At 37.5% G+C, this 24,145-nt stretch overlaps 1 protein-coding gene and 1 long non-coding RNA gene across 9 annotated transcripts in view; one reads left to right on the top strand and one right to left on the bottom strand.

The window, feature by feature from the left end:
- The window catches only part of APOLTP (apolipoprotein lipid transfer particle homolog), a 77,216-nt gene that overhangs the window by 42,985 nt on the left and 10,086 nt on the right, over positions 1 to 24,145 (bottom strand). For 6 of the 7 annotated variants that reach the window (XR_014958408.1, XM_085591725.1, XM_085591723.1 and 3 more), the window contains 23 exons: positions 23,026 to 23,153; positions 18,756 to 18,859; positions 17,095 to 17,260; positions 16,683 to 16,865; positions 15,855 to 16,007; positions 14,447 to 14,591; positions 12,883 to 13,041; positions 12,000 to 12,118; positions 10,700 to 10,981; positions 9,512 to 9,667; positions 8,876 to 9,060; positions 7,968 to 8,150; positions 7,742 to 7,833; positions 7,394 to 7,563; positions 6,941 to 7,100; positions 5,784 to 5,863; positions 5,059 to 5,239; positions 4,091 to 4,246; positions 2,775 to 2,908; positions 2,504 to 2,662; positions 1,757 to 1,937; positions 1,082 to 1,293; positions 429 to 617 (listed from right to left, as the gene is read on the bottom strand). Coding sequence is in view for 6 of the 7 variants with exons in the window: in XM_085591725.1 (XP_085447851.1) it covers positions 429 to 617; positions 1,082 to 1,293; positions 1,757 to 1,937; positions 2,504 to 2,662; positions 2,775 to 2,908; positions 4,091 to 4,246; positions 5,059 to 5,239; positions 5,784 to 5,863; positions 6,941 to 7,100; positions 7,394 to 7,563; positions 7,742 to 7,833; positions 7,968 to 8,150; positions 8,876 to 9,060; positions 9,512 to 9,667; positions 10,700 to 10,981; positions 12,000 to 12,118; positions 12,883 to 13,041; positions 14,447 to 14,591; positions 15,855 to 16,007; positions 16,683 to 16,865; positions 17,095 to 17,260; positions 18,756 to 18,859; positions 23,026 to 23,153 (3,677 nt within the window). In the remaining variant the exon portion in view is untranslated. Of the gene's footprint in view, positions 1 to 428; positions 618 to 1,081; positions 1,294 to 1,756; positions 1,938 to 2,503; positions 2,663 to 2,774; positions 2,909 to 4,090; positions 4,247 to 5,058; positions 5,240 to 5,783; positions 5,864 to 6,940; positions 7,101 to 7,393; positions 7,564 to 7,741; positions 7,834 to 7,967; positions 8,151 to 8,875; positions 9,061 to 9,511; positions 9,668 to 10,699; positions 10,982 to 11,999; positions 12,119 to 12,882; positions 13,042 to 14,446; positions 14,592 to 15,854; positions 16,008 to 16,682; positions 16,866 to 17,094; positions 17,261 to 18,755; positions 18,891 to 23,025; positions 24,131 to 24,145 lie in introns of those variants that run through there. The other variant, XM_085591726.1, reaches the window with a different exon arrangement.
- On the top strand, positions 16,817 to 23,644 carry LOC146766081 (uncharacterized). Of its 2 annotated transcripts, XR_014958420.1 has the most exons (3): positions 16,817 to 21,696; positions 22,031 to 22,118; positions 22,222 to 23,644. It is a non-coding gene; the product is annotated as an uncharacterized LOC146766081 (long non-coding RNA). The 2 variants fall into 2 exon arrangements; XR_014958419.1 differs by having other exon boundaries at positions 22,031 to 23,644.

Genomic DNA, 24,145 nt, shown 5'->3' with positions numbered 1-24,145 from the left:
CAAAGCAAAGCAAAAGTTATCTTAAGACTGGAAGTGATGTAGAGATTAAAATAGCATATAAACATGGGTTGTCACCATGCTCACTAGCAGGTAAGAGAGTCTGACTCTCCAGGAGAGTATAATCTTCTACACCTCTCATACATCCTCATCAAGCTGTGAGTAACCACATCTCCAGTTCTCTTTCTAGTTATGCTGTCTCTCTTCACCCTCTCCTCCCTGACTGTCTGGGCTCCCTAATAGATGAGAAGTACTCCAAACTATGCCACACAAGTTTATGTTTTCTTTTTGAACCTAGATTTACACTGCAGCCTGTCAAAACAGACAGAAATAGATGCAGTACTGGAAGGGTTTAAGTTTCAACACTAGCAATAACATCTTTCAGGAAGAGAGTTCTGAGTCAAAAAAATGCTTTTGTTTTTCTTTCTCACCGTTGGGAGATTTTGATAGCTGGCTGTGAAGTTAAATTCCTGTTTTGTACTCTTTATCTTAAAGCAGAGAAGTTTGGCTTGTTCGTTATTCTCCAAATGAATCTCATTCTTCACAAGCTGATTCCACAGAGAGATCATCTCACTATAGCTGTGCAGAACATTCCTCCCAAAATGATTAACTGTGGATGCCTGAAAAACAAAGACATTTAGGCTGAGCCAGGACAGACAACATTCCATTGTGCAATAGCACAGCACAGAGGTAACAGAATGATAATTTACAATAACTATTAGAAACGTGTGCCATCTTTTCCATTATCAAAATATTCCAAATCACCATACAGAGTTCAAAGTTTATTTTATCTCCTCCAAAAAAGGGAGAGACAAAAAGCTAAAGAGTTGATGAACACTTTCTTCTCATTCAAGAGTATTTCTTACATTCCTCCATGGCTGTGCCTGAAGCAGTAGTGACCTAAGGAAGAAAAGCTGATAAAGGAACATCTTAATCATAAACATAAGTCAAAATGCATAGTGACAGAAGTCTACCACATTGCCTAATGAACAGCAACTATATTAAATCAGTTTTAAAACTCTACTGCATAGCACAGAGCCCTGTCCCCAAAGCCATACACTCTGCAAAGCACCATGACACCAACCTGAAGGTATGTAGTAGCTGGTGTGTAAATGTGAACTTTTCCTTCCTTCTCATTGCCTTGGTCTTTATAGAATAGTTCCAGTACAAGATCTTTAATGGAGAGGGCTTTTCCAGCTGTCAGCTGGGATGTCAGTAAATAAGTAGAATACTGAGGCTGGTGCAGTTTGTGAGCTGTGTACAGATAGAGCCATGGGGTGGCTATATTGAACCCACCTGCAAGGGACATATATTAAAGCTGACAGAAACAGGAGATTTAAAACTACCTAGATTATAAGTCCACATAAAGCTGAAAAGGTCCATGTGTTCCAGAATAAAGCTAAAATGCTAGTATCAATCTTTTCTCTTCCAATTGCTAAAATCTCTGGGTTGTATAAAATGAAATTCATGTCCTTCACTAGTGTAAATGGATATGCTGGAAGAGGCCAGCCAGCCAGGCTGTGATAGGTTGAGATTTCAAAAACTCAGCTAGACAAAGCCATAACAGATGTGATCTACTGCTAGAAATAGATCTGACTGGAGCAGGAATCTGGGCTGGACAACCTCCAGGGTCTTTCTCTTCCAACAAACAACTTTATCATTCTATTGCACTCACACAGAACTGCTCAGAAAAACCTGGCAGCAGCTTCCAATGCCTGCTTTTCTAATCACAGACTGGAAATGGTTTCTGGTACTTCACCTTCCCACTTCTTCAGGCCATTTCTGGATGCATCCTTCCACTGCAGCCTAGCCACAAATGGTACATGGTCATTATACTGCACCTCAAAGTTGGTGCTGCTCTGCAAATACACCTGAGAGGTGTGCAAGTGCTGCAGCTGGGTTCTATAATTCACCTGTTTTTCCAGGACTTGCATGGTAAACTGGAAAATAAGTGAAGCAAATTTAAATAAAAACAAGATCTCATTTTCAGGGCTGTATAATTTACTCACACACACAGAAGCAGGAAGGTCACGGCTTCTGCCTTTGCACATTTGTCATTCACTCTTAGAGATTCTCATGCATGCTCACCAATTATAGACTGAGGTTTCTTTAATATGCATTTGTTACAGCTACACGAGATTCAAAAAGAAAAACGCTGTAATATTCTGAGTTGTTATAACCTGTGCCCTCCTTCCACATTGTGTCAGCAAAGCAGCTTTCACAAATTTCTACAACCATTTTATATGAGTTAACAATGCAAAAACCTCACAGCAAATTACACCTTAACTTCTCCAGTATTTGCAAAATTTATCATCTAGCAAATGTCAGAGATCTCAGTGTCTCTGAGCTAAGACCTCACCTAGACAAAATTATTAGGTCTGAGTACTTGTCTTATATTATTAGTACATACCATATTTACAAAAAAAGGTTGTAATTAAAAAAAAATATTTTTAGTCTGTGTTAAATATTTTAAGTGAAGGTCTTACTTTTCAACCATCACTATTACCTCCATGAAATAGCTGACTACAGATGAACTGGAACTGTTCTTAAAGACTTGGCTGATCAGCAGTTTCTTCTTGTTGTTTATTTCATCCCAATGTTTCCCATAGTTCACTTCAATCTGGGAGGAAATCCAAGATGCAGTTACTTCATGTTTCAGGTGAACCTAAAGAAGAGGGAATTGCCTTTTTGCTGTGAACTCTTTTCTCATGTTGGGAGCCCTGAGCACAGGTGACACAGGGGTGCCCAGCACACAGGGTGCTTGGCTCAGCACCCACCTGGTGGCTGTAGGTGGGAGCCTGCACACAGTGAAACTCATGGCCCAGCTCCAGTCTGTAGGAGCCCCGTGCACCCGCCTCCACTTGAACTTTCTGCTGTGTACTGCACTCGTGGCAAGGGTTTTTTGCCTCTCCTGCTCAAGTTAAATCATAAAGTTATTTATTCAAGTAAATCAGAATTAATCTTTCAAAATGTTAATAGTATAAATCTGGCACTGGCTTCAAGACTTCTATTTTTCAAAACATCAAAGTGAGATTTGTTTATTTTTACAGCTTGTTGATTTATCCTATAAATCCAAAAGAAAACACAAAGTTCATTACTTAAACAGAATTTTACCTGGTTGAAGTAAAAGAACTACAAACTAATCATGATCAAGCTTTGCAGCTTTCTTGGCTTCACACAATATTTGATGATTTTCCATTACCACCTAGCTCCCAACATCATGACATTGCATGACATTTCAACTTAAAAAAAAAAATCTGGACACCGAGAAGAAAATTAAAATAATGAATTTGAAGTTCCAACTAATAAGTAGGATTACTTTTTAAAATGAAAAATCCAGCACTTCTGCAAGGACATATTTGCTGAATACTTCAGGTGGAATAGCTGTCAAACTGGGTTTAAATTAAAGTGTAACTATGCTCCAAGTATCTAACTGCACAATTACATAGCTATAGCCAGGCATCTTAAGGTAGTGTTTAAGTGTTCAGGTATGTTTTGATTGTTGTTTATAAAATACTGTGATCAACATTACATTTTTAGCAAAATTATGGGGTTGTGCCTGTGTAGGTTTAAGAAATCTTTATTACTCATATTTCTATGTAATCTCTGAAGGTGCAACAGAGTTAGCATAAACAATTCCCCTGTAACATTTATCATGATTAGCTACTGCATGGATTCAATACTTTGTTACAACTGCACTGATGTTTACCTGCTTTGTCCCACAAAATTAACTCAATTCCTATATTGCAACCAAGGGATCAAAGCCAGCTGCTTCCTCAAAACCATCCCTCATATTATTGAGTGCATGCATGCAATCATCTGAAAACACAAATTAATTAGGAGCAATTCTCGCTGAAAAAGTGATTTTTAATCTAATGATGGATATGCTTGTGAAAAGCCCATTTAAAAAAATGTTTTTATATGCAGACTCAAAGAGTAAAGTATATCCAACTGAAAAGAGAAACTTGTTCCAAGTTTCAGATCATAGTTTAAAAATTAACTGAAATCTTTCTATTGTGTTCTAAACACAGAGGCAAATCTTGTAGGAAAAATGAGCAATACAGGATATTATTTTCCCTGTTTTTCAGTGTACCTAAGAGTCCATATTTTATCTGCAGACCATGAGACCACAATCCCTCATGCTGCTGGAGAAGAGCGATGGCATGAACTCCAAAAACACCTGGAAGGTGGGTCTCCCCTTCCAACAAGTATTGTCTCAGCTTATCATCAGCCTTTTTCTCCAGAAGTGCTACAGAAAGAAGAGAAATCATTATGCAGTGGTAGAACTTAAAGTTACTTCAGCTAGTTAAAGGAATACTAGAATGGGAAATACCAAAAGGGCATTTGGTCTTTCCACCATTATGAACTCCCCGTATTGTGAACAGATAAAAAGACACAGAGCTGGATGTTCAGTGTCTTTCTCCATCTCCACAGACAACCTGCAGACCACACTTCTGCTTCGTGCTTATTGAAATGCATGCAGCCAAAGCTGCTTCTCAAAGGAAATAAATTCAGGCAGATATTTTCATTAAAAAAGCTATGTCCTAACATGTGAACATGTGGCTGTTCACCTCTACGTAAGCTGGTTTATTTCACTGTATTATTTTAATTTTAATGTATTGATGTTATACAAATATTAAAGTTCTGTTTCTGATACTTTCTCTTGTATTTTCCTCTTAGCTTATTTATGAGAAAAAAAGTCTTCAAGATTTTTAGAACAGCAGGTTCTAAGAGACATTCAGCTACAACTATCTGTCTCTGCATTGTTTTATACTAACAAAAGTGAAAAGCAGCTGTTATTTTTTGACATGTTTTTATTAAGTAATTAATCTTGTTTCCTATACCCTTTCCAACACTAATTCAAAACAGACTTCTATTTTTAAATTTCTTTTATTCTGAAATATATATATTTGTATTAATTTATGCAGGACAGTAATTTTTAAAAGTTGTCTTTATGGGCTCAAAGAGAATTTTAGGAATAAGTGTCCAAATCCAGGCAACCCTAACAAATAATAGCTCCAGAACTTGCATTTATATGGCAAATACTTACTGTCCTCTAACCTGAAAGAAATGCAGCATCCTTCAACAAATTATTCAGAGATACTGAAACAGCTATCTTCTTGCCAAGCTGTTTAGTGATGTTTCCTGACAAAATGATAGGACTGCTTTGCTTTATCAGCTTTACCTCCAGCTGGGTCATGTATTTCTGCTCTCCACTCAGCATCTGCAAATCTGCCATTCCCTAGAACAAGCAAACAAATCAAAAAGCAAACCCCAAGCCACTCAACAACATAAGTTAAGCTTTAAGAAAGCAACAGTATAGACTTGGGTTTTTCAGAAATTAGATGAGAGAAGGAAGAAAATATATGTTTTTCTATATTTCTAACAACAAACCTTCCACACCCCACAAAGCCTAAGACTTGCCATTGATAAGTAATGAGGAGGAAGGATGGATTTGTTTTTCCAGTTACACAGAGGTCACAGTGGTGCAAGATGCTACTTCCTTCAGCTTCTGCTGGTTTTAGGACTGAAATCACTATGAATGTTACAATACCAGGCCAGAAATTAATAGGGTGTAACTGAAAATACTGGCAGCTTCACAGAGATTTTGGTTGAAATTTAGCAATGAGTTTATCTCAAAAATATGCAATAAGGAGAACTGGCAATTTCTCTGATGGATTGTTCACAAAACTGTTCTTCAATACATGTATTTTCACTGCCTTTCTTTTCTGTGCTTTTATGGAAGTATTCATCCTAGAAGAAGACTTCATGAAATGCAAACATACCTTAATGTAATACACATCTCGGTCATCCACTATCAGCTCCAGGTGTCCAACTTGAGAATTTTTAGAAAACTCAATCCTCCCTTGGAGAAAAAGAAAATTCTTTACTTTTTCTTTACTGCTCAGTGATGCTTTGTAAGACTGTACTTGAAATTATTGTTGTCCTTGTTATAAACAATAGATATGGAGAGATTAAAAGCATAAATATTACCTCAAAGGAAAAAAAGGATCTGAATTTGCAAAGGCATTTTGCAAAGTGTCTTCAGAATAAACTAGTAATTTTGAAAATATATTTAAGGAGAATAACTGAGAAGAGGCAATGAAGCTGTCTCCAACAAAAACAGCTTAGTTCTGGAATTGATTTATGCTGTTCCTTTAGGCCTGTGCTAAAACTTGTAAGTTGTGTTGTGCTATGGAGACATTTCAGGAGCTCAGAATGCTGTGCACACAAAGTTTTGCACAGTGTTGGTAAAGCTTCCTTGTAATCCATTTGGAAATAACCAGGATCAAAAAAAAAAAAAAAAAAAAAAAAAAAAGTGGAAAATTCTAAATACATCATATGGTAGATTACATCAACACAAAACATCACTTGAACAGCACTCCAAAGGAGCTGAAATATGTTGTCTATATTATTACCACTAATTTATCAGTTTATATTTCCTCAATGTGTTTGTAGATTCTGAATTATATGTTACACTGTGATTAAAATATTATTTTTTATTACCATGTATGACAATATCATAGTCAGAACTTCATTGGTTTAGGAATACATAACTTCATCTCATAACTAACAGAACATAGCAAATTGAAACAGTAAGGAAGATATACATAAAGGGCGTCAGAACAATCCACTATGTTCTTCAGCCTTCAATTCATCAATCTTGATCACAGCTTTTTCTCTAACATGACATTATGACCAGGTACTAAACCTCTGACTGCAAAATATAGTCATAAGCAAGATGCAAACCCCATTGGGAATGGGTGTTACCTAAAGCAGTAAACTGAGCAGTATCACTTAATAATGTAGTTTCAGCATTAGATTAGTGAGTGAAATCTACTGATATTTCTCAGTTAATAGTAATGAAGTTCTCCTAATTGATATAATGAAGTTCTCTTAATTGATATTAGCTGATGATCAGGCTCCTAGTTGAAAAACCTACCATCAATCTCAATTTTTTTCTTAGGTTGTATAAATTGGATTCTGAATTTTTTCTGTGGGATACTAAAACTTAGGTCAACACCAATCTCTCTCTTCAAGTCTGACTTTGGAGTCCCAAGGAAGAAGTGAAAGACAGCTTCACTAGGGATCCATGAATTCTCCTGAAAGAAAGAAAGGATAATCACATTATTCATTGGCACACCATTTACAAAACAATCTCTCACACTGAGACAACAGATTGTTTGTGTGCATTGTTTTGTAGATAAAAAGAGTATGTACCTCCTATCAGCATTTGTAATTTGTGTTCAACATATCTTCCCATATATTGGGAATGGAATGAATAATAACATAGAACTTGGAATCCAGAGGGTTGAATATGCATTACTGAGTTATACCACTCTGTCACCAGAATAGCAAACTGAAATAAAGCCAGAGTCCAGAGTGCCAGAGGTACCTGAGCTATGTAGTTATAGGCAGCTTCCACCACGTATTGCTGCAGGCCTCTGTCTTGCTTAGTTAATGTCACAGCCACTAGCAAAGGTCCGGTGAGGGGCAAAACCAAACCACTGGCTGGGTCAGGATAGGACATTTCAGAACACAGTTGCCAGCCAATAATCTCAGATACTAGTGGAAGACAACAGTTGAACATTCAATTAAAACAGCAAACAAAGAAAACACAAAAATTACTTCATTGCAGACCTTTTAGAAATAATATGTGAAAAAAGAAACTCTAGTGAATAAAATTATCTGTTATGGATATTTCAGAATGCCTTTCTAAGACAAACATAATAGCTGGACTCACCTTCTTCCCTAGTGCAAGATCTGGTTTCTGTGTTGTCTTGGAAGTCATCTGTATCTTCTGTCTCATCCACCATTCTGAAGTAGAGTTTAGAGCTACAACCAAGAATTTTGAACAAAAACTTAAAAACAATTATGCTAGAGTTACAGAAATATTTAAACAAAATTGTCAGTTATATACAAGAAAATTAACAATTACTGTTTTTGAAGATACCTGTGCTTAATCTTACCTGAAATTAATTAACTCCATAGATTCTTCTGGAGTGTTCAAGAAAACCTTGAGTTCTTTCCCTTTCTTCACCTGGATTCCCCCATCAAGACTAGTAGATGTCCTCATTCCTGTTAACCACTTTAGGCCAGCTTGTCCCAGAGTCCCCACAATTCCCACTTGGACAGAAAGCTGAACAAATGCACTGTTGAAAGATTCATGTACATACCCTTCTGTGAAATACAGTTTCTTTGTAAAGCATTTAATTTAAACCTCTTCAATAAACACCCAGCGTTTGATGCTGTAACACAGTATATTCTATTATTAAAATCATGAACTATTTTGTTTCAGGAAATAATTGAAAAGATTGCATGTACACCAACACACACTTTCTAACATGAATTATAGTTTTACTATATCTCCTAAGGAGGGGATTTGAATGCAGCCTTCAGCATGAAGCATTAAGAAAGAGAAAACAATTAGAACTCAGTATCACAGGGCAAGTTTCTGTCTGTACAGCACTTAGTAAAGTTTAGTAACCTATTCAGTATGTACAAAAGCTAAAATAGCCAAGTAAGGAAACACGGGGTTAAATCCTCTATTTGATCCCAAGAAAAACCCACTTGTCACATGGAAAACATTCCAAAAAATCATCGGCATGCAACAATTCAGGAGTTTGATTTAGAGATAGAGAGGAATAGTTAACTTAAACCAGTACCAGAAAAACACAGAAAGAATTCAAAATCAGGCAAGACAGGAAAGGACTGCTGCCCTCACACCATGGCAACCATTCAGCAAGAGAAAGATGATGACTGCTTTTGTTCTTCAGGAATCAGTTAATTAATAGGCATTCACACAAAACTTTCATATGAGGAATTGCTACTTTACATCAGGCACACGTGAAAGGGACACATTTGCAGCATTTAATACCTTGGCTTGATATATCCATTTAGAAAGAAATCAGACTGTTGTTTGAAATCAGCATTCCCTTTGATTTTTATGTTGATTGCTGCTGAGGCATTGACTGCCAGTTGAACAGGAAAGCCTGAAATTGCTGGAAACTGCAGTTCTTCAGTTGCCAAGCTCATCCTTTTATTAAACTGGACCTCCTGCCCCTTGTGGTGAACAAAACCCAAACAAAACCCAGAATATTATTTTGCATAATTGAGTTAGCATTCAATAAATTTTCCAGGTATAACTTTTGACTGCATCTGTCTATTGTAAAAGTGTTTTTACATGAGCTGATCTGGGACATAAAGAAGAAAGCAGCCCAAAGCCTGCCTATGACCACGGCATGAGTTAGACACCAGTCCTACTCCACTTAAAAAAATAATTTGTATTTAAGCATGGATGGATTTGAATAAGAGAAGCAAGAAGTAAGCACTATTAGACAGCAGAACAAATCTTTGCCTAATGTACTGAATGCTGTTAAAACCAAATATACACTGGTGTCTTTTAGAATTCAATTTAGAGAAACAACAAGTAATACTTTTTATCTTTAACATATCTATCAGAAGGCAGTTTCTCAAGATAATTACTTGCAAATAGAGAAAAGGTTCCTCTTACCTTCAGAAGTTTAACGGCCAACTCAGCCATATTTAAGGAATAATGTTTCATTTGTTTTCTTAAATCTTCACAATCTAAGAAGCTAAGTTCATTTCCAAAGATTTTCATGCTTATTTCACATTTCAGTGCCTCCTTTCTTACTGTTCTCTCAGTGAACTGACATAATAAATAAAAAGAAATCAAAGGGAATGGTGTTAAAATTTCCTTTCAAACTCACAATAAACAATTCCTCAATGCAGGCTATGCTATTAGTATAGAAACATTATGTTTCATTTTACAAGTACTTTGGAGACCACTTAAAACCCTAGATTAGTAGGATTAGTAGCTGTTCTTTCCAGCTACACTTCAGCTCCATAGCAAACAAGCCGGCTGCCATTATGAACACTGGTCATGTTCAGTCCTAAGATGACAGCCAAAGGAGAAGTATTACAATACATACCCACAAGCAGATGAAGCTTTGAAAAATACAATCTCAGAACAACATTAGGGATGCCTTGATTACTAAATAAACTGCTAGGAAGTAAAAATTTTACATTTTCTGTCCTTACAATTCTACAATACCACAGCAACACAATATGATCATGAGCTTACTCTCTAAGAAGAAACCCTAAGAAGATGAGTCCAAGAAGAGAGATATCTTAAACAAACTAAATGAATCACAGTCCCTGATTTTTCCAGCTAATACAGCAACAACTGAAGTAAATTCTCAGAGCTTCCCTGCTGTGTACATAAAACATAGCTCTCTCCAAAAATGAGGAAATTCACAAAAGCACCAATGTAACATCTGACATCAAAATGGGAAGTCAGATTGCAAACAACAGGACTCAGGAACTCAACATCAAGCAGCTGTTTACAGCGCCACAGCAGTCAATCAACAAAAGGACATCAGTATAAAGGGACCAGAGCTCAAAATAATGAGAAGAAACCCAAAATGCAGGCAACATAATCCCATGGCTGAGTGTCATTGTTTTGAGACAAAAAAATAATCTGAAAAAACCATAAGATCTGGCTCTTTGCTGCTCCGTATTTTCTGCAGCTGTTAAATTCTCTGCAAGTGAGCAAAATGAGTTACATGTGCTTTATGCAAAGGAGTCACAGCAAACCAGAGCACTTGTCCAGTGTGAGATGGGGCCCTGTGTTTGACTGGGAAATGTCATTAATTTTTCTAAGATCTACAGATTCAGTTACCTTCTTGACTAACTCATTCATCTTGCTGTATTTTCTACCAAGACAATTTTGGTTTGTTTTTCTCAACTTTGGCTTGCCAGACTTGCTCACAAGATGATCAGAGGGGCTATATCGCTTCAAAGTTGGGTTCCTCTGCTTGATTTTCTCTGCTGTTTCCACTGGAGTTTCTGACTTGTGGCTTGCTTTGTCAGTATTTCCAAAAAAATAGTCACTGAAAGTAGAAGATTTCGGTCCAAAACCCTTCTTTATGAGAGTTTCAGCATTCTCCAATCGTACACCAACCTAGTAAAAAGCATGCAGCAGTGAAAAGCCTAACAGTGACATGTACAGGCCATGGCCATTTCTAAAGCAGAAAATCAAATATTCAACCAGATGTTACCAACACAAAAAAATTTGCTAAGCAAGATCACAGTCTACAAAGTTTAGCATTCTACCTCCTTCAGCATTCAATACTGGATATTTCAGCATTAAATCTTCCCAAAACAATTAGATATTTAAAATCCAAAATAAAAAATCCTTTTTCCTTCATGTACTGAGATCCATTTACACCATAAAGAGCCAAAAGGGGATACCGCTATTTTGGCATGTTAAAAACAGTATCTTGGCTGGAAAACACTAACACATCCTTTTCATGCTCTGAAGTAAGATTCTGTTTGGAAGTTTGCTTAAAACAGAATTACTAACACGCATAAATCCAGAGTATGCAGCACTGAAAAACAATTCTGTTCCCTTGCAAGCTTAAACTTGAGATCTGAAGGCTACGTTAAATACTTTCTTTCTTTCATATGCATATTGTTACCTGGTGCAGCAGGTAAAGATGATGCGGTCACAGGCAGGTCATTGAAATGTCTCAAGCACTGGAAGGTCAATGGCACTAGAATTGTGACTTCAGCTAAGTACAAATGAGTCTAGCTCTGTATTAAAGGAATGGTGTACCCAAGTCAATCCATTTTCCACCATCCATCAAGAAAAGGAATCTTACTATCCTAAACAGGAGCTAGAGCAGTGTCTCAGGAAGCACTGACTTTAATGTTTCCTTTGAATCAACAAGAGCTAAGTATAAGTCATTTTCCTAGTGCATGGCACTAGCAGAGTGACAGTGCTTTTATTTCGACTAAGCCCATCACACAAAGGACTAAGGACTCACCAGTCTGAGGCAACTGTGCTATAGCAGTGAAAAGCACATTTTGCTAAAGGAACTGCAACTGGAAACCAGAAAATGCTTTGTACTTCAATATACCAAGTGTCACTTGAGGAGGGGGATAAAAAACCCCCACAAATAAAAAATCCATAAACTTGCCTCCAGGAGATTTATAGCCTGTCCCATGAAGTGAACAGTCAAATTTGTCATGACTGATCGTGGCAAAAAAGATGTAGGAGAAAAGACCACTGATGCTTCCATATTTGCACCTGCACCAGCTGCAATGGAAAGCAGATGTCTGTAAGCTGGAGATCAGCTGTTCTCATATATTTTGCAAAATTCATAATTCTTTGGAAAACTGCTACTCCACTCAATAAAAAGATGGTGAATGAAATGTTGTCAACAGGTGAAACTATTTAACTTTTTAATACAGCAAAGACATTACTGTTAGTAACCTCCATTTACTGGAATTCCATATTTACTGGATATTACTGGGTATTATCTCACTAACATCAAAAGGATAGAATTTATAATACATAAGATACATAAATGCACTGGAGGAAATGGACAGAAACTCAAAATGTAACTGAAAAACATCATCTAGCATTTTCACTGAAAACAAATGAACAGATAGTAGAACAGGAAGGAACTAGTTTGACTCTTTTCTTACACTAAGGACAGCACATGGATCAGAACAAGAAAAAACATCCCAGTCCCCCATTGCTGCAAAGGAGGTTAACTAAGGAAGGAATTAAAAGTTGATGCTCACAAAAATAATCTTAAGTGTTCATTGGTTCTTAGTCTCCTCTCTCACAAGAGGCAAAGATGTATGGTTATCTGGTTTGCTGGAAATATATTTCATATATACTCCAATTAAGGTCAAAGCAGAATCAAGCTTACATTTGCATATTTGGATAGTATTAAATCATAAAAATCAAAGTTTTCTGGAGCAATATGTAAAGGCTCAAAAAAGCCACACGAGATGTTAATAATCAATATGCTACAAAGTATTAATTTCTAAAACTCCTTTCACTCCACATACCTGAGTGAAACGTGACATCAGAGTATGAGGAGTATTTCCATGTCTCCCAGTCAAAATCTTTGCTAAGGATTTCATCAGGAATAGAATCTCGAAGGTGCTCCTTCAATGGGTCATCTGTCTCCAAGAGCTGAGAGAGATGACTCCAAACAAAGGAGCCCACTAAAATTCAACAAAGGAAAGCATGTGAAAATCAGAGAAAAATTACAAGAGTCCTACAAACAGAGACAGGAAATATTTTTATTTTTTATACCACCATTAATTCTAAGCTATTCCCTGACCAAAACAGAATCCATTCATTTTCAGCATGATTAAAATCAGTCTGATGCACCTAGTGCAACAGCACTGTAAATAAAAAAAGGCACATACAATTAAATCTGATTCAGAATTAGTATTCCTGCATGATACTGTGGAGTCCCAGTTTGACCACATATCTGATGTGTTGTGGAGGAAAAATATTTCCCATATGCTCTGAAGTCTGGTTCCTAAATAGAAGTATTTTGCCTCTTGAAGATAAAAGATATTAGGCTCCAGTGTTAGTTCAACGCACAGACACTGAATACTGATGTAACTGCATTTTTCACAACACGACTTTTTTTCAAATTTTGTTTTCTGAATGCAGAACCAAAAACTAACAAATGCCCTATGTCTTCAAAAGCACATGCTATTCAAAAGTTAAATATAAATTATTTAGCTGTCATATCAACAAAAGACAAAGGAAAGAAATTAAGAATATGAATGCGTACTGAATTAAATAGTTTAAAACATACAACATTTTGGATGGACTTGTAGAACTCCTTCATAAATCAAACAAACTAAATTTTCTGCATGGAGTCACCAGGAGGAGTCACTGATGGTACACCCTGACAGGGTTTTGGAGGTGGATGCAATTTCTTTCTGTCGGAGTTCTGAACAGAGAGGAATGAGTGCCCTCCAAGCCACAAGCCACATCAGCAGGTGAGCACAATGCTGAGCCTAATATCACAATCACTGTAGGATACACTGGTCTGGACATAACATCCTGGGAAATGGATACCAGCTCCAAGGCAGAGCTTGCCAGGATCCCAACACAGTGCAGACAGAGCCAGCTTTCATCTGCCTGCAAACAATCTTACAGATACCCTTCTCATGTTTGCTTCTTCTTCACAGATGTAAATGCAAGGGATTAGTCTAGAGGTATCCTTCACTGAGCATAGTGAAACCATTTGATAATAGCTTAACATTTTTTTCTGCCACTTGCTTCTTTCTCAACAAAATGCTATTTGCAGTCATCCAATTGTATTTCTAATGCACTGAGCATCAAAGCTTTTCCATAAATCCTTCTCAGGAGCCTTCAGTGAATGAAATGCTGCAAGTAGAAAGAACTAATTCTATGAAAAGTCAGTCGTTGCTATTGCTAAACTAATGGTATCACAATTTCAATATAAAATGTTACAATCATACAATCTACAAAGCATTGAGATTAAATAAAAATTTACATGGATTGGTACGATTACACCTGCAAAGTAAATGTCACTTTGAAGTATCAATTAGGAACATGTAAGACTTCAGTAGATGCTTGGCTGACCTTGACTGGAGGTTTCTTTCAGCAAAGTTTTTTGTACTTGTTTAAATAACTCTTCATTTGGACATTTCATTGCTATATAATAAGCAGCAATTCTTATTTCCACATCTTCACTGGTTGCTTGATACAGCTGAACTAATATAGCATTCTAAGAGAAAAACACAAAAAATAAGACAATTACAACCCACTCCCCTGGAATAAGTCATTCACTTTCAGGTCCTGGTGGGTTTTTGTTCTCAAAGAGATATTGCTACACTTGTAGCTGTTACCTTATACCTGACAAAGTCACTTTGTGTAACACGGATACAAACATATGTACATATTGTCTATACTATTTTATCCACAAATTTCCTGAACAAACTGTCATTATGACCTTGAATTCTATACAGACAAATCTATACCAGACTCTGCAACACAGAGCCTCCCCTGCCAGCATAACTGTTAAGAATGGTTTTATTCCACCACATGGGAGACCTGTCTGTTGTATCTCTCATGTGCTAGAGCCAATACAGAGATAACAATGGCCATGACTTTGTTCACAGGCTATTAAGACCATTACTTTTGGTCAAAATCAAAGAGCAGGCCAGCAACAAATTTATGCTGCTCAATATTTCCCCAACCAAGACAAACTTTATTTGTGAACTAAGGAACTAAGAAACCAGTGACTGATACTACTAACATTTTTATTACCTTTTAACAGCCCCAGTCCACCTAGTTCAGCAGTTCATTTGCTAGACAATGATGATGGTATACATGACAACATACAGACTTGATATGTTGAACACGTCTACCAAGCTTCATAGCTGCAGAACAAGTGAATCACACTAATCCATGCTGAAATTAAATTTTTAAAAGCCATAAAGAGGTGCTTCTCCAAGTGCAAGTCCATGTGGAGCTTCTTGCTCTTCTGGAGCAGGACTGTCAGATTTGCCCAGACCAGCACTCCTGGCTTTGCCATTCTAAGTATCAAGGTATTAGAGATAAACAAGTCTTGGACTTTCTTCCATTAAACACTTAACAGAATGTTCTAACTATGTTAGACTATTGCAAATCACAACAAGCTTCTCACATTAGTACTTTATGTTTCAGAGAATGAAACAGTGAAACAGACTATGGGAAAAACCAAGTCCTGTAGGTTCTCAGCCATAACTCTTTCAGACAGAAGGCACCCAAATGAAGTGTCTAATTAAGAAGTCACAAACACTGGATGTGTTACCTCAAGTGCAGCAAAGCTCATTATACGTTTGCTCATCTAGGTGGTTCTACCATCTTCTCCAAGAGCAGAGGGGCTCTGCTGGAACATGTCTACACTTGTTTCTTATCCATTGGTGTGTTTTGTAATTATTCCAACAAGTCCTAAATCTGTGGCAGTGCCAGGAAGCTATCAGTCACCTGACAGTAACTCACTCACCCCAGCAGAGCAGGGAATGCGCCGGAAGGCCTGGACAGCAGCGAGGCGGATCTCCACGGGATGGCTCTTCAGGGCAGCGCATGAGCTCAAAGCAGGAGCCAGCGAAGCTGCCGCCAGTCCTGCATTTCCAATGGCTTTCAACACCAGCTGCATCTGTAAATGCAATGCAAGGTAGAACAGAAAGCTCTACATTTAATTGCATGGCACTAGCATTTTCTGTGCAAAAATCTGTTTAAAATTATTTACTGGTGATTTGGGGAGTTTACTGCAGCCCCTGTTGTACCACCTATACCCTGGGTTTACTGGGATGACAAGACAAATATGGACCACAGTTCTATTCTAATGCCATGTGGCACTTGTAAGTAGAACCTGCCTTAGACCTGGGGGAATACAAAAACATTTTTTTAAAAAGCCAACATTGCAACAGAAAAGCAAAAGTCACAAATTTTATGTACTGGAAAGGTTTTTCAAGTACTTTGATATTTTGTCCCTTTTGATCACAGATATTTTGACACACTAACTAAATTAAAATAATAATTTGTCAATAGATATGTGTTCCTCATATTGCTCAATGGTACGAAGTTTGTTTCATCAGGAAATCTAAGGCTTTTTTTTATTTCCACACACAAGAACACCCATACTGATAGGTTCCACTTGTCAGATTACACAATTTTGTCAGTTCATTCTAGCAAGAAATATTCATTTACTAAGCTTGCATTCATAGCTGTCTGGAAATCTAATGAATACCATTTTCATCAAACAAGTTCTAGATCATAAAGTGAAGAGAAAAGTAATGCCCTATATCATGTGCCTCTGTAAAACCAATACCTTGCTGAGATGTTCTGAATCTTGCACGGTACAGTTTCCTCCCAAAAATTTCCCAAGTGTACTCATCACACCCTGCACAGCAGGTACAACACCACAGGAGCTGTGAGCTGAACAAAACCTATGTACGAGAGCAGTTACTCCCAAGAAGCAGCTCTGGCTTGCTTTAGGTGACTTCAGCAAAGGCTGTAAACAACCACAAAAAGAATGAGCTGTTTCAGAAAAGTCATGAGAATGACTATTGTGACATACAGCAGATTATATATAAATTTACATACTCAAATTCAACCTCAATAAAATTACTTGGACAGAGCTTTGTATAAATCTGTGAAAAAGACTGTTACTGTAAAACACAAAAATTATGAGCCACTAAGATTCATTACAAATTAAAAAAGAAAAAACAACATCCACTCACAGCAAGAGATTCAATCATGCCTGAGGTGGGATTAGGAATGAATGTTAATGACCAGAAGAAATATTCTACTTTGTCTTCCTCAACTTCTCCAGAAGTTATGAGGTCTTTCATTAAGACAACACATGCCTCTGTGGCACAAGATGGGAGAGCATCTATTAATGGTTGCCTGTAACACAAGAAAAAAGTACAGGAAACCTAAAATGACCAGAATACTTCAGAATCACATAACAAGTACATTGAGGCTAGGCCTCTTTTGAAGTGAATAAACGTCCAGTGGCTTAGCAAATTCCAGATTCCACAGAAATCAATATTATCTTCCGGTACAGTGGCCTTATAGAAATATGTCTCAGACAGGATCTGATGGAAGTGCACCAGTGTTTCAAGAACAGTACCTAATCAGATTTTCAAGAAAATATTCAGCTGCTTTCTCTGAGAATTGAGCTACATCATATCCCAGGTTTGACTTCTAAAGACTGAGGTACCTTAAAGCACTGACTTTTTATTAAGGTAGTTTCATTTCACCTTTCATTTCACCTGTAACACCAGTAACAAATTAAAATACTAAAACTGAATTGACTAGCTTTTTCTTCCTGAGCTTTTTTAGACCTTACTTAAGGGGAAAGCTTACACCAGCATGACAGACAATATGCATTTCAGCTCTTAAGAGTCCTTTTGTAAATATTCTGTACCTGCCTCCTATACTGATGGAAGGCCAGTTTTGCATTAACTAGAAAGGAATTAAACTAGATGGGGTAAAAGCATCAGAGAGTAGTCTGCATGGGATTCTCTTCCACTCTTAAATGTAATAACCGTGGCCTGAGTAAAATTAGTCTAAAAGGTAATATAAAAGAGGCAGAGTAGTTTAATTACTGTCTAATACTGAAGAATATTAGCATGACTATTTGTCAAAGGATGAGAATAAACCTAACCCAAAACAAAATTTGTCCCTTTTAAATCAAGTAAAGATATTGTTGCAAACATAAACCTTGGTATTTGATTAATTTTAAACAGGATGATGACATTTTGTACTGAAACCAAGTAAAATAATCGTTTCATTATTTTCAATTTTATAAAGGGAGAAAATTTTACTGTTTCTAATAATACTGAATTATTATTTCTGATAGTCTCAAACGATTGGATAGAACTATTCCTGACTGCAGAGGAGTAGGGTCTTGATCTTCAAAGCCACTGTTCTACAATTGACATAAACCTTCCTAAGATCGAGCTGCTACTGAAAGATGCAGTTCCACCACATCCATAATTCCAGCCTAACATCTGTCTCCTCTGCCCCACGACTGCTAAAGGCATTGAAGGTACAGATCCAGGTAAGCTTTTACATAACAAATGGCAACATAAGCTTAAAAGCAGCAGAACTGATTTTCATCCAAGCCATGACTCAGGTTTGCCATTCACATTGCTTCAGAAACAGGAAATCTGGCTGTGGGAATAGGTACGTGTATTTTGTACATAACATTCATTCAAGTGAGGAGAGAATGTCATCCCATTACAGAAACAAGATCTGTAATTATTCCTTTTAAATTATTCCTTTAAAATGCTTCAAATTTAAATCCAACATTTGGCCACAGATTTAAAAAATTTAAATATTTGCAAAACATTTCTTTTCTGTATATTTTTGAATGTAATAACTAAAGGAGACTTACCAATTGTCTCTGCACTTAAATGATGATCTTTGCCATAGAGCTCTTAAGGCCTCAAGAGAAAGGTGTCGAAGCTCAAACACAAGAGTCATGAAAAGGTCTGCAGTCTGTAAGTGCACAACCACAACTGTGATATTCCTGCTGTGCAGAAACCAGCTTCAGAGAACTGAGCACAAGAGGTTATGCTGGCATTGCCATTGATTTACAGTGTAACCTGAGACTGAAATCTCCTTTCTTCCCTGTGTCCTTACATTCCTTCCTCATTTGTTTTTCTCCCTAGACTGCAAACAAATGGAGAAGGACTTTTCCTTTGGATGTCAGTCAGTCCCTCAGACAACAGCTCTCAGTGACCACCACACACACCACTGGCATACAAATGAATAATAAACCAAAAGGCAACAGTATGGTTACAATCTAGAAGAGAAAGTCATAATCTTCTTTGAGTTTGTATGGCAAGATCCTTATTTATGACCAGAACAGCTGTCATAGCTTTGACACAAATGAAACAATGGTCAAGTTAACTGTATATTAATCTTAGGTTTATGTGAAAGATCATTTAACTGAGGTTTGGGCAACACTTAGAAGTTTCACTTGAGAACCCTTGGGCTGTGAGAAATTATTCCATTTTACTGGGGAAAAGCCCAGACAGAACTGCCCTTACTTCTGCAGGCAGCACAGGACTAGCTGGAAACATAGAGGCAGAAGAGCTGTTCTCTCTCACTAAGAGGAAGTGCTTCATCATACAGCAGCTATTTTACCTGGCATTTTAAATGCTAAATAGTGTGTGGATGTAGTCCTCTGAGACCTGATCCAAAGTTCAAGAAAGAAGATAGATCTCATTACTTGAAAAATTAGCAGAATGTTCGATACAGTATCCTGTATGTTCCTGTTAACTGAACCTTATAATGTGTAAGTTTTAAACACAATCCATGTCAGATTCATTTTGATGCTTTATTCACCTCAGATGTGAAAGGTTTAGACATAGGACTAAATTTATGGTTCCAAATAAAGCATTTTTCTTTACATAAAAATCATACAAACAAAGTCTAATTTCACTAAGTCACATTTCCAAAGGTTTGGGGACAGACCTAATTTGACCTTCTGATCTTCCTTCCAGGAGCTACTCCCAAAAACAATGAAAAATGGAATAATCCAGTGCCAGCATTCAATTTTCATTTAAGACTGCCAAGCCATTTTCAGTAACAAGAAGCTGTCTTTCAGTAAGAAGTCTGAGTAACTTCTTACTGTTTTGTTTGATAGTCTGAGGGAGTAATTTGTCAGATCCAAGATATAGTTTTTTTATTCTTTTGGTATTTATATTATTCTTAGAAATAATATATAATTTCTAATCCAATTAAAACCTGTTCTCATATGTGAGGCCCCACCTATGTATTAATTCTGTTAACATTTATAATTCCATACTGAAAATTCATATAGATCCACATTCACCAGAGCTACTGACCAGGTACCAAAACCCAGCCAGTCACTGGAAATGCAGCCCTAGCAGAAGTGGTGTGACAGGCTTCTCTCCAGCCTCTCTCAAGAGAGGGTCCCTTCTCCCCATCCCTTTTTCCATTCTTTGTCAGCAGGCAGCTTGTTCACTTAATGGTCCATTAGCTAATCTACATCCACATTGAAATTCAATCTTGTCTCATAATAGCATTAAAAAATTAAACAACTTTGCTTCCTTGGAAATGACACCATCTCCACCTCCATTTTCTCATCCCTTCACTGTTTTCCCTAGAGTTGGAGATTTTCCCTTGCATTTATCCTTGGTTTTGTGTCCTGAAAGAAATGCATAATCACACCTCATTCAGAGTCAAACAATAAAGGGACAAACAAGCTCTACATGCATAACAGTGCAGCTGTCTCCCAAGCAACACTGTGGGCATTCCCATAACTTCTTTCTTGGCCCAAAGGACATTTCATTGGTTGAAATGAGGGATGATAAAGATTCTCTTTGAAATGTCTGGTCACACAGAAAGAACACCCTGAAACAGTGAAAATGGTTGACAACCAATCAAACCCTGTGCTGGGACAGGCACATGATGAATAATTCACCTCCCTTTTAGGCAGTGGCACAGACAGCAGCTACTTGTGCTAATCTCAGTGATCTAAAAACCAAATTTCCCACACATGAAGCCAGTAGGCCTCTCTGAAGGCAGAAGTGACATCCCACTGTTACTGGGAAAATTATCTAGCATTCTTTCAAAGACACTGAATTAAAAGTGCTCCATAGAAGGTAGGATTTAGACAAAGTTTCTCAGGTCTGCTGCCATAATTTCTTTCTTCAACATTTTCCAGGCAGTATGTGACTCTCTAGTCTGTGCCTAAATGCCATTTCATACTGCTGTATACTGACAATCACATGGAATTAAGCATTATCCTTCTCCAAGAGGCTGCTTTTATTCTATATTAGCACCAGCCATTATTATACATCTCTCTTAGCCCTCCACAGCCCCAATCTTCATAGCATGCAGCTAAAAGAAATGGCAGACCTGCTTGTAACTCAGACACAGAAGCCCATTCCAAATATTACAGCATCCACAAAGGCCACCTGCTGCTTTCTCTTCAGCCCCATGCTGCTTTTGTCAGGCTTTGGTACCATGATCACCATTTAACAGACTGGGAGTAAGGTCCTGGGCTGGAATTTATCACAGCTGATTGAGGGTGCTGGCTTCAGCAGCTGTGACTTATCCAGCTCCACCCTGTGCCTTGCCCTGAAGTCTCACACACAAAACATGAACACCTACCTGTGCTCATGAATCACAGGTGTCACTAAGAGAAAGGTGAACACACCCAGGATATCACTGCAGAGCTGCAATCCAGCACTGCACTTTTCTCCAGTCCCTCTCTTCCATCCCTCAGTATCTGTGTCCAGCCCAGGGGAAAGACAGGAAGAGCTTCTGTTCTTTGACATGGGACTTAATATAAACAAAGGAAGGTGAGTGCCTTCCATGCTGAGACTGAAGATTTCTGTTAACATCACTTGCACCTATGTGCATTTACAGGAGAGATCTCAGCCTCTCTGCACAGGAAATAACCTTGCTCCAAAGTACGAACAATCTGACAAGACCCTCAGAGGACAGGGAATGTATCAGCAAGGAGCTGACTAAACTCATCAGTGGCAAATTCATGGAGGCACCAATGCCCTGTTTAGTGTCTTTCCCATTAGATCATACTTGTTTTCTAGTAATATCCTGACCAAAAATTACTTAAAGAGAGTGTTTTCTTCTGTTTCAACATTTACATTTTTTTTCCTTTATTTTTCCCTGTAGGAACTTCACTACAAGAAGTAGTAAAGGATATTGGGAAGGATATTTGAAGGATAATGGGTGTCCTCTATTTGCCCACAGTTTATCTCAGGTGAACAGTGATTAAACACCATCTTCTGTTGATCCTTTTGTATTGCACATAACAGGTGTTCTTTATAACCTAACAGGTGTTCTTGATAACCTCTGAATTTCAGAGATAGGGATCTTAATTCCAAACACAGAGACAATTACTGACTGATTCAGCTGCTGCCAGTATCAATAAAAAATACAAGACCCAAGTGAGGTAAGGAGACAGGCAGACACTCATCTAGAATGATGGTCATAATGAAAAATATTTAAGCCAATGCCTGTTTCACATGACCAGAAGATTCCACCCTATCTTAGCAGCATTCGCCATTGAAAATGGTCTAGGGGACAGAGATTGGACCCTCTGGACCCAAGCAGCATCCCGAGAAAACACGATGGTTATTAGAGTTCATAAGAAGCAGAAGAAACCTACCAGCCAAGACCTTCATGTGCAAACTGTTTTGAGGGGATGAGGCAATATAAGGATGGCAGAACTCCAATAAACATGAAGACAACAGTACCAGGGGCAGTATTACACACTAAAGCTGTAAAATATATGTTTTACAATAAAGTATCAAAACTGCCGGTGACAACCCAAACCAGATACTTTATATGCTTTTGGTTTTTTCACAGCAAAACAAAAATTTGGGACATTTTCTTTCAGATTAATTTAGAATATAGTTCAAAATTGCTTTTGCTGAGTATTCAGGGGGCTACAGGATGTTTTAACTCCTCAGTGTGATTTACTGCTTATGTAAGAAAATGACACTTCAAAGCATTTTCTCTTTTCTAATTCCACATTTTAAAATGTTCAAAACAATGGAAGGCTTCAGTATTTCAAAATTTCTGCTCTCCTGGTCACCTTTTATCTGTGCAGAAGAATTCTCAGCCCACGAAGAGCCTCCCAAGGAAGCAAAGGCTGTAGAGCTTACCTCATAACTTGCACTGTGTGCTAAACAAAGCTTCCACACCAGTTCAGTCACTTCTGCTCCAGTGACCTCCCTCTTAGTTACTTCCCTTTCATAGAGAATGTTGGTCACATACAGATTGTCAGAGTCCCCTGGAATAAGGAACACAAAAGAAAAATCACATCTCTGGTGATTGCTGGCATTTTTCTATCATTAACCCTATATGGAAGGGGAAAGTTTCTCTCGGAGCCTTTATTTCTCCCTGTATGAATATTAATATGTGTGCAGTCAGCTTGAATTTAAGAACAAGTGTGACCCAAAATAAAGAATCAGAGAAACAAGACAAATACACACATGAAAAAAAAGCCCTGTTTTTCATCCATCCATCTCTTAGTATGGCCCTGCTACTTTACATTCATCACCTTTTCCAATGTCATCTAAACACTACTCCCACACTTCAACCACTGAAAAAGTGAAAAGGAGATCTAGGTGCAAATTAAAATAAATGGCTTGGCTCTAAACCTCTTCCTGAGGAACAATCCTATCTTATGTTGGTATAATTACAAACAAAATGCCCTGGAAATTTGGGGATTCCTTTAAAAAAATAACTGAACAACTATTTAGAAATAGACAAAAAACACGTTCCTCAACATTTAGAGTTCAACTTTGAAATCATTCCTCAGGCAAGCCACCTGTTGACTTCAGTAAACTCATCTTCCTAAGAAGAAACATAGAGAGAAAAGAAGGCGCAAAAATTAAAACAGTTCTTAGACATGGCATGTCCTTAGTTCCATTAGGACTTGCAATTATTTAGGCTCCATTTATATAAAAACTAGGAATTGTCCACAGATCTGGGAAGGCTGATGCTGGACATGCAAGGGCATGAAGTATGTAAAGCAGATAAAGGGAAGGTAGCCATTACAGACTGTCATTTTTGGAAACCTACCCAGTTTTGGAGATCCAGAGTTTTGTTATGGCAGGCCCAAGCCCCCAAAGAAGGGACAGCTCAGCCCAGCCTATAAAAACACAGACTTTAAAGCAGTTTAATACATTAAAGGTGAAAATCATGGGTGCAAAGAGTTCTCACAGGCAAGACAAAATCACAATATTTTTCTAGGAAATAAATTTACTTTACTTTAGCAGA

Source organism: Lonchura striata, chromosome 14, assembly GCF_050655825.1.
Source record: "Lonchura striata isolate lonStrDom1 chromosome 14, ASM5065582v1, whole genome shotgun sequence".
Taxonomy (NCBI): domain Eukaryota; kingdom Metazoa; phylum Chordata; class Aves; order Passeriformes; family Estrildidae; genus Lonchura; species Lonchura striata.
This window is presented reverse-complemented; position numbering and strand designations above follow the sequence as displayed.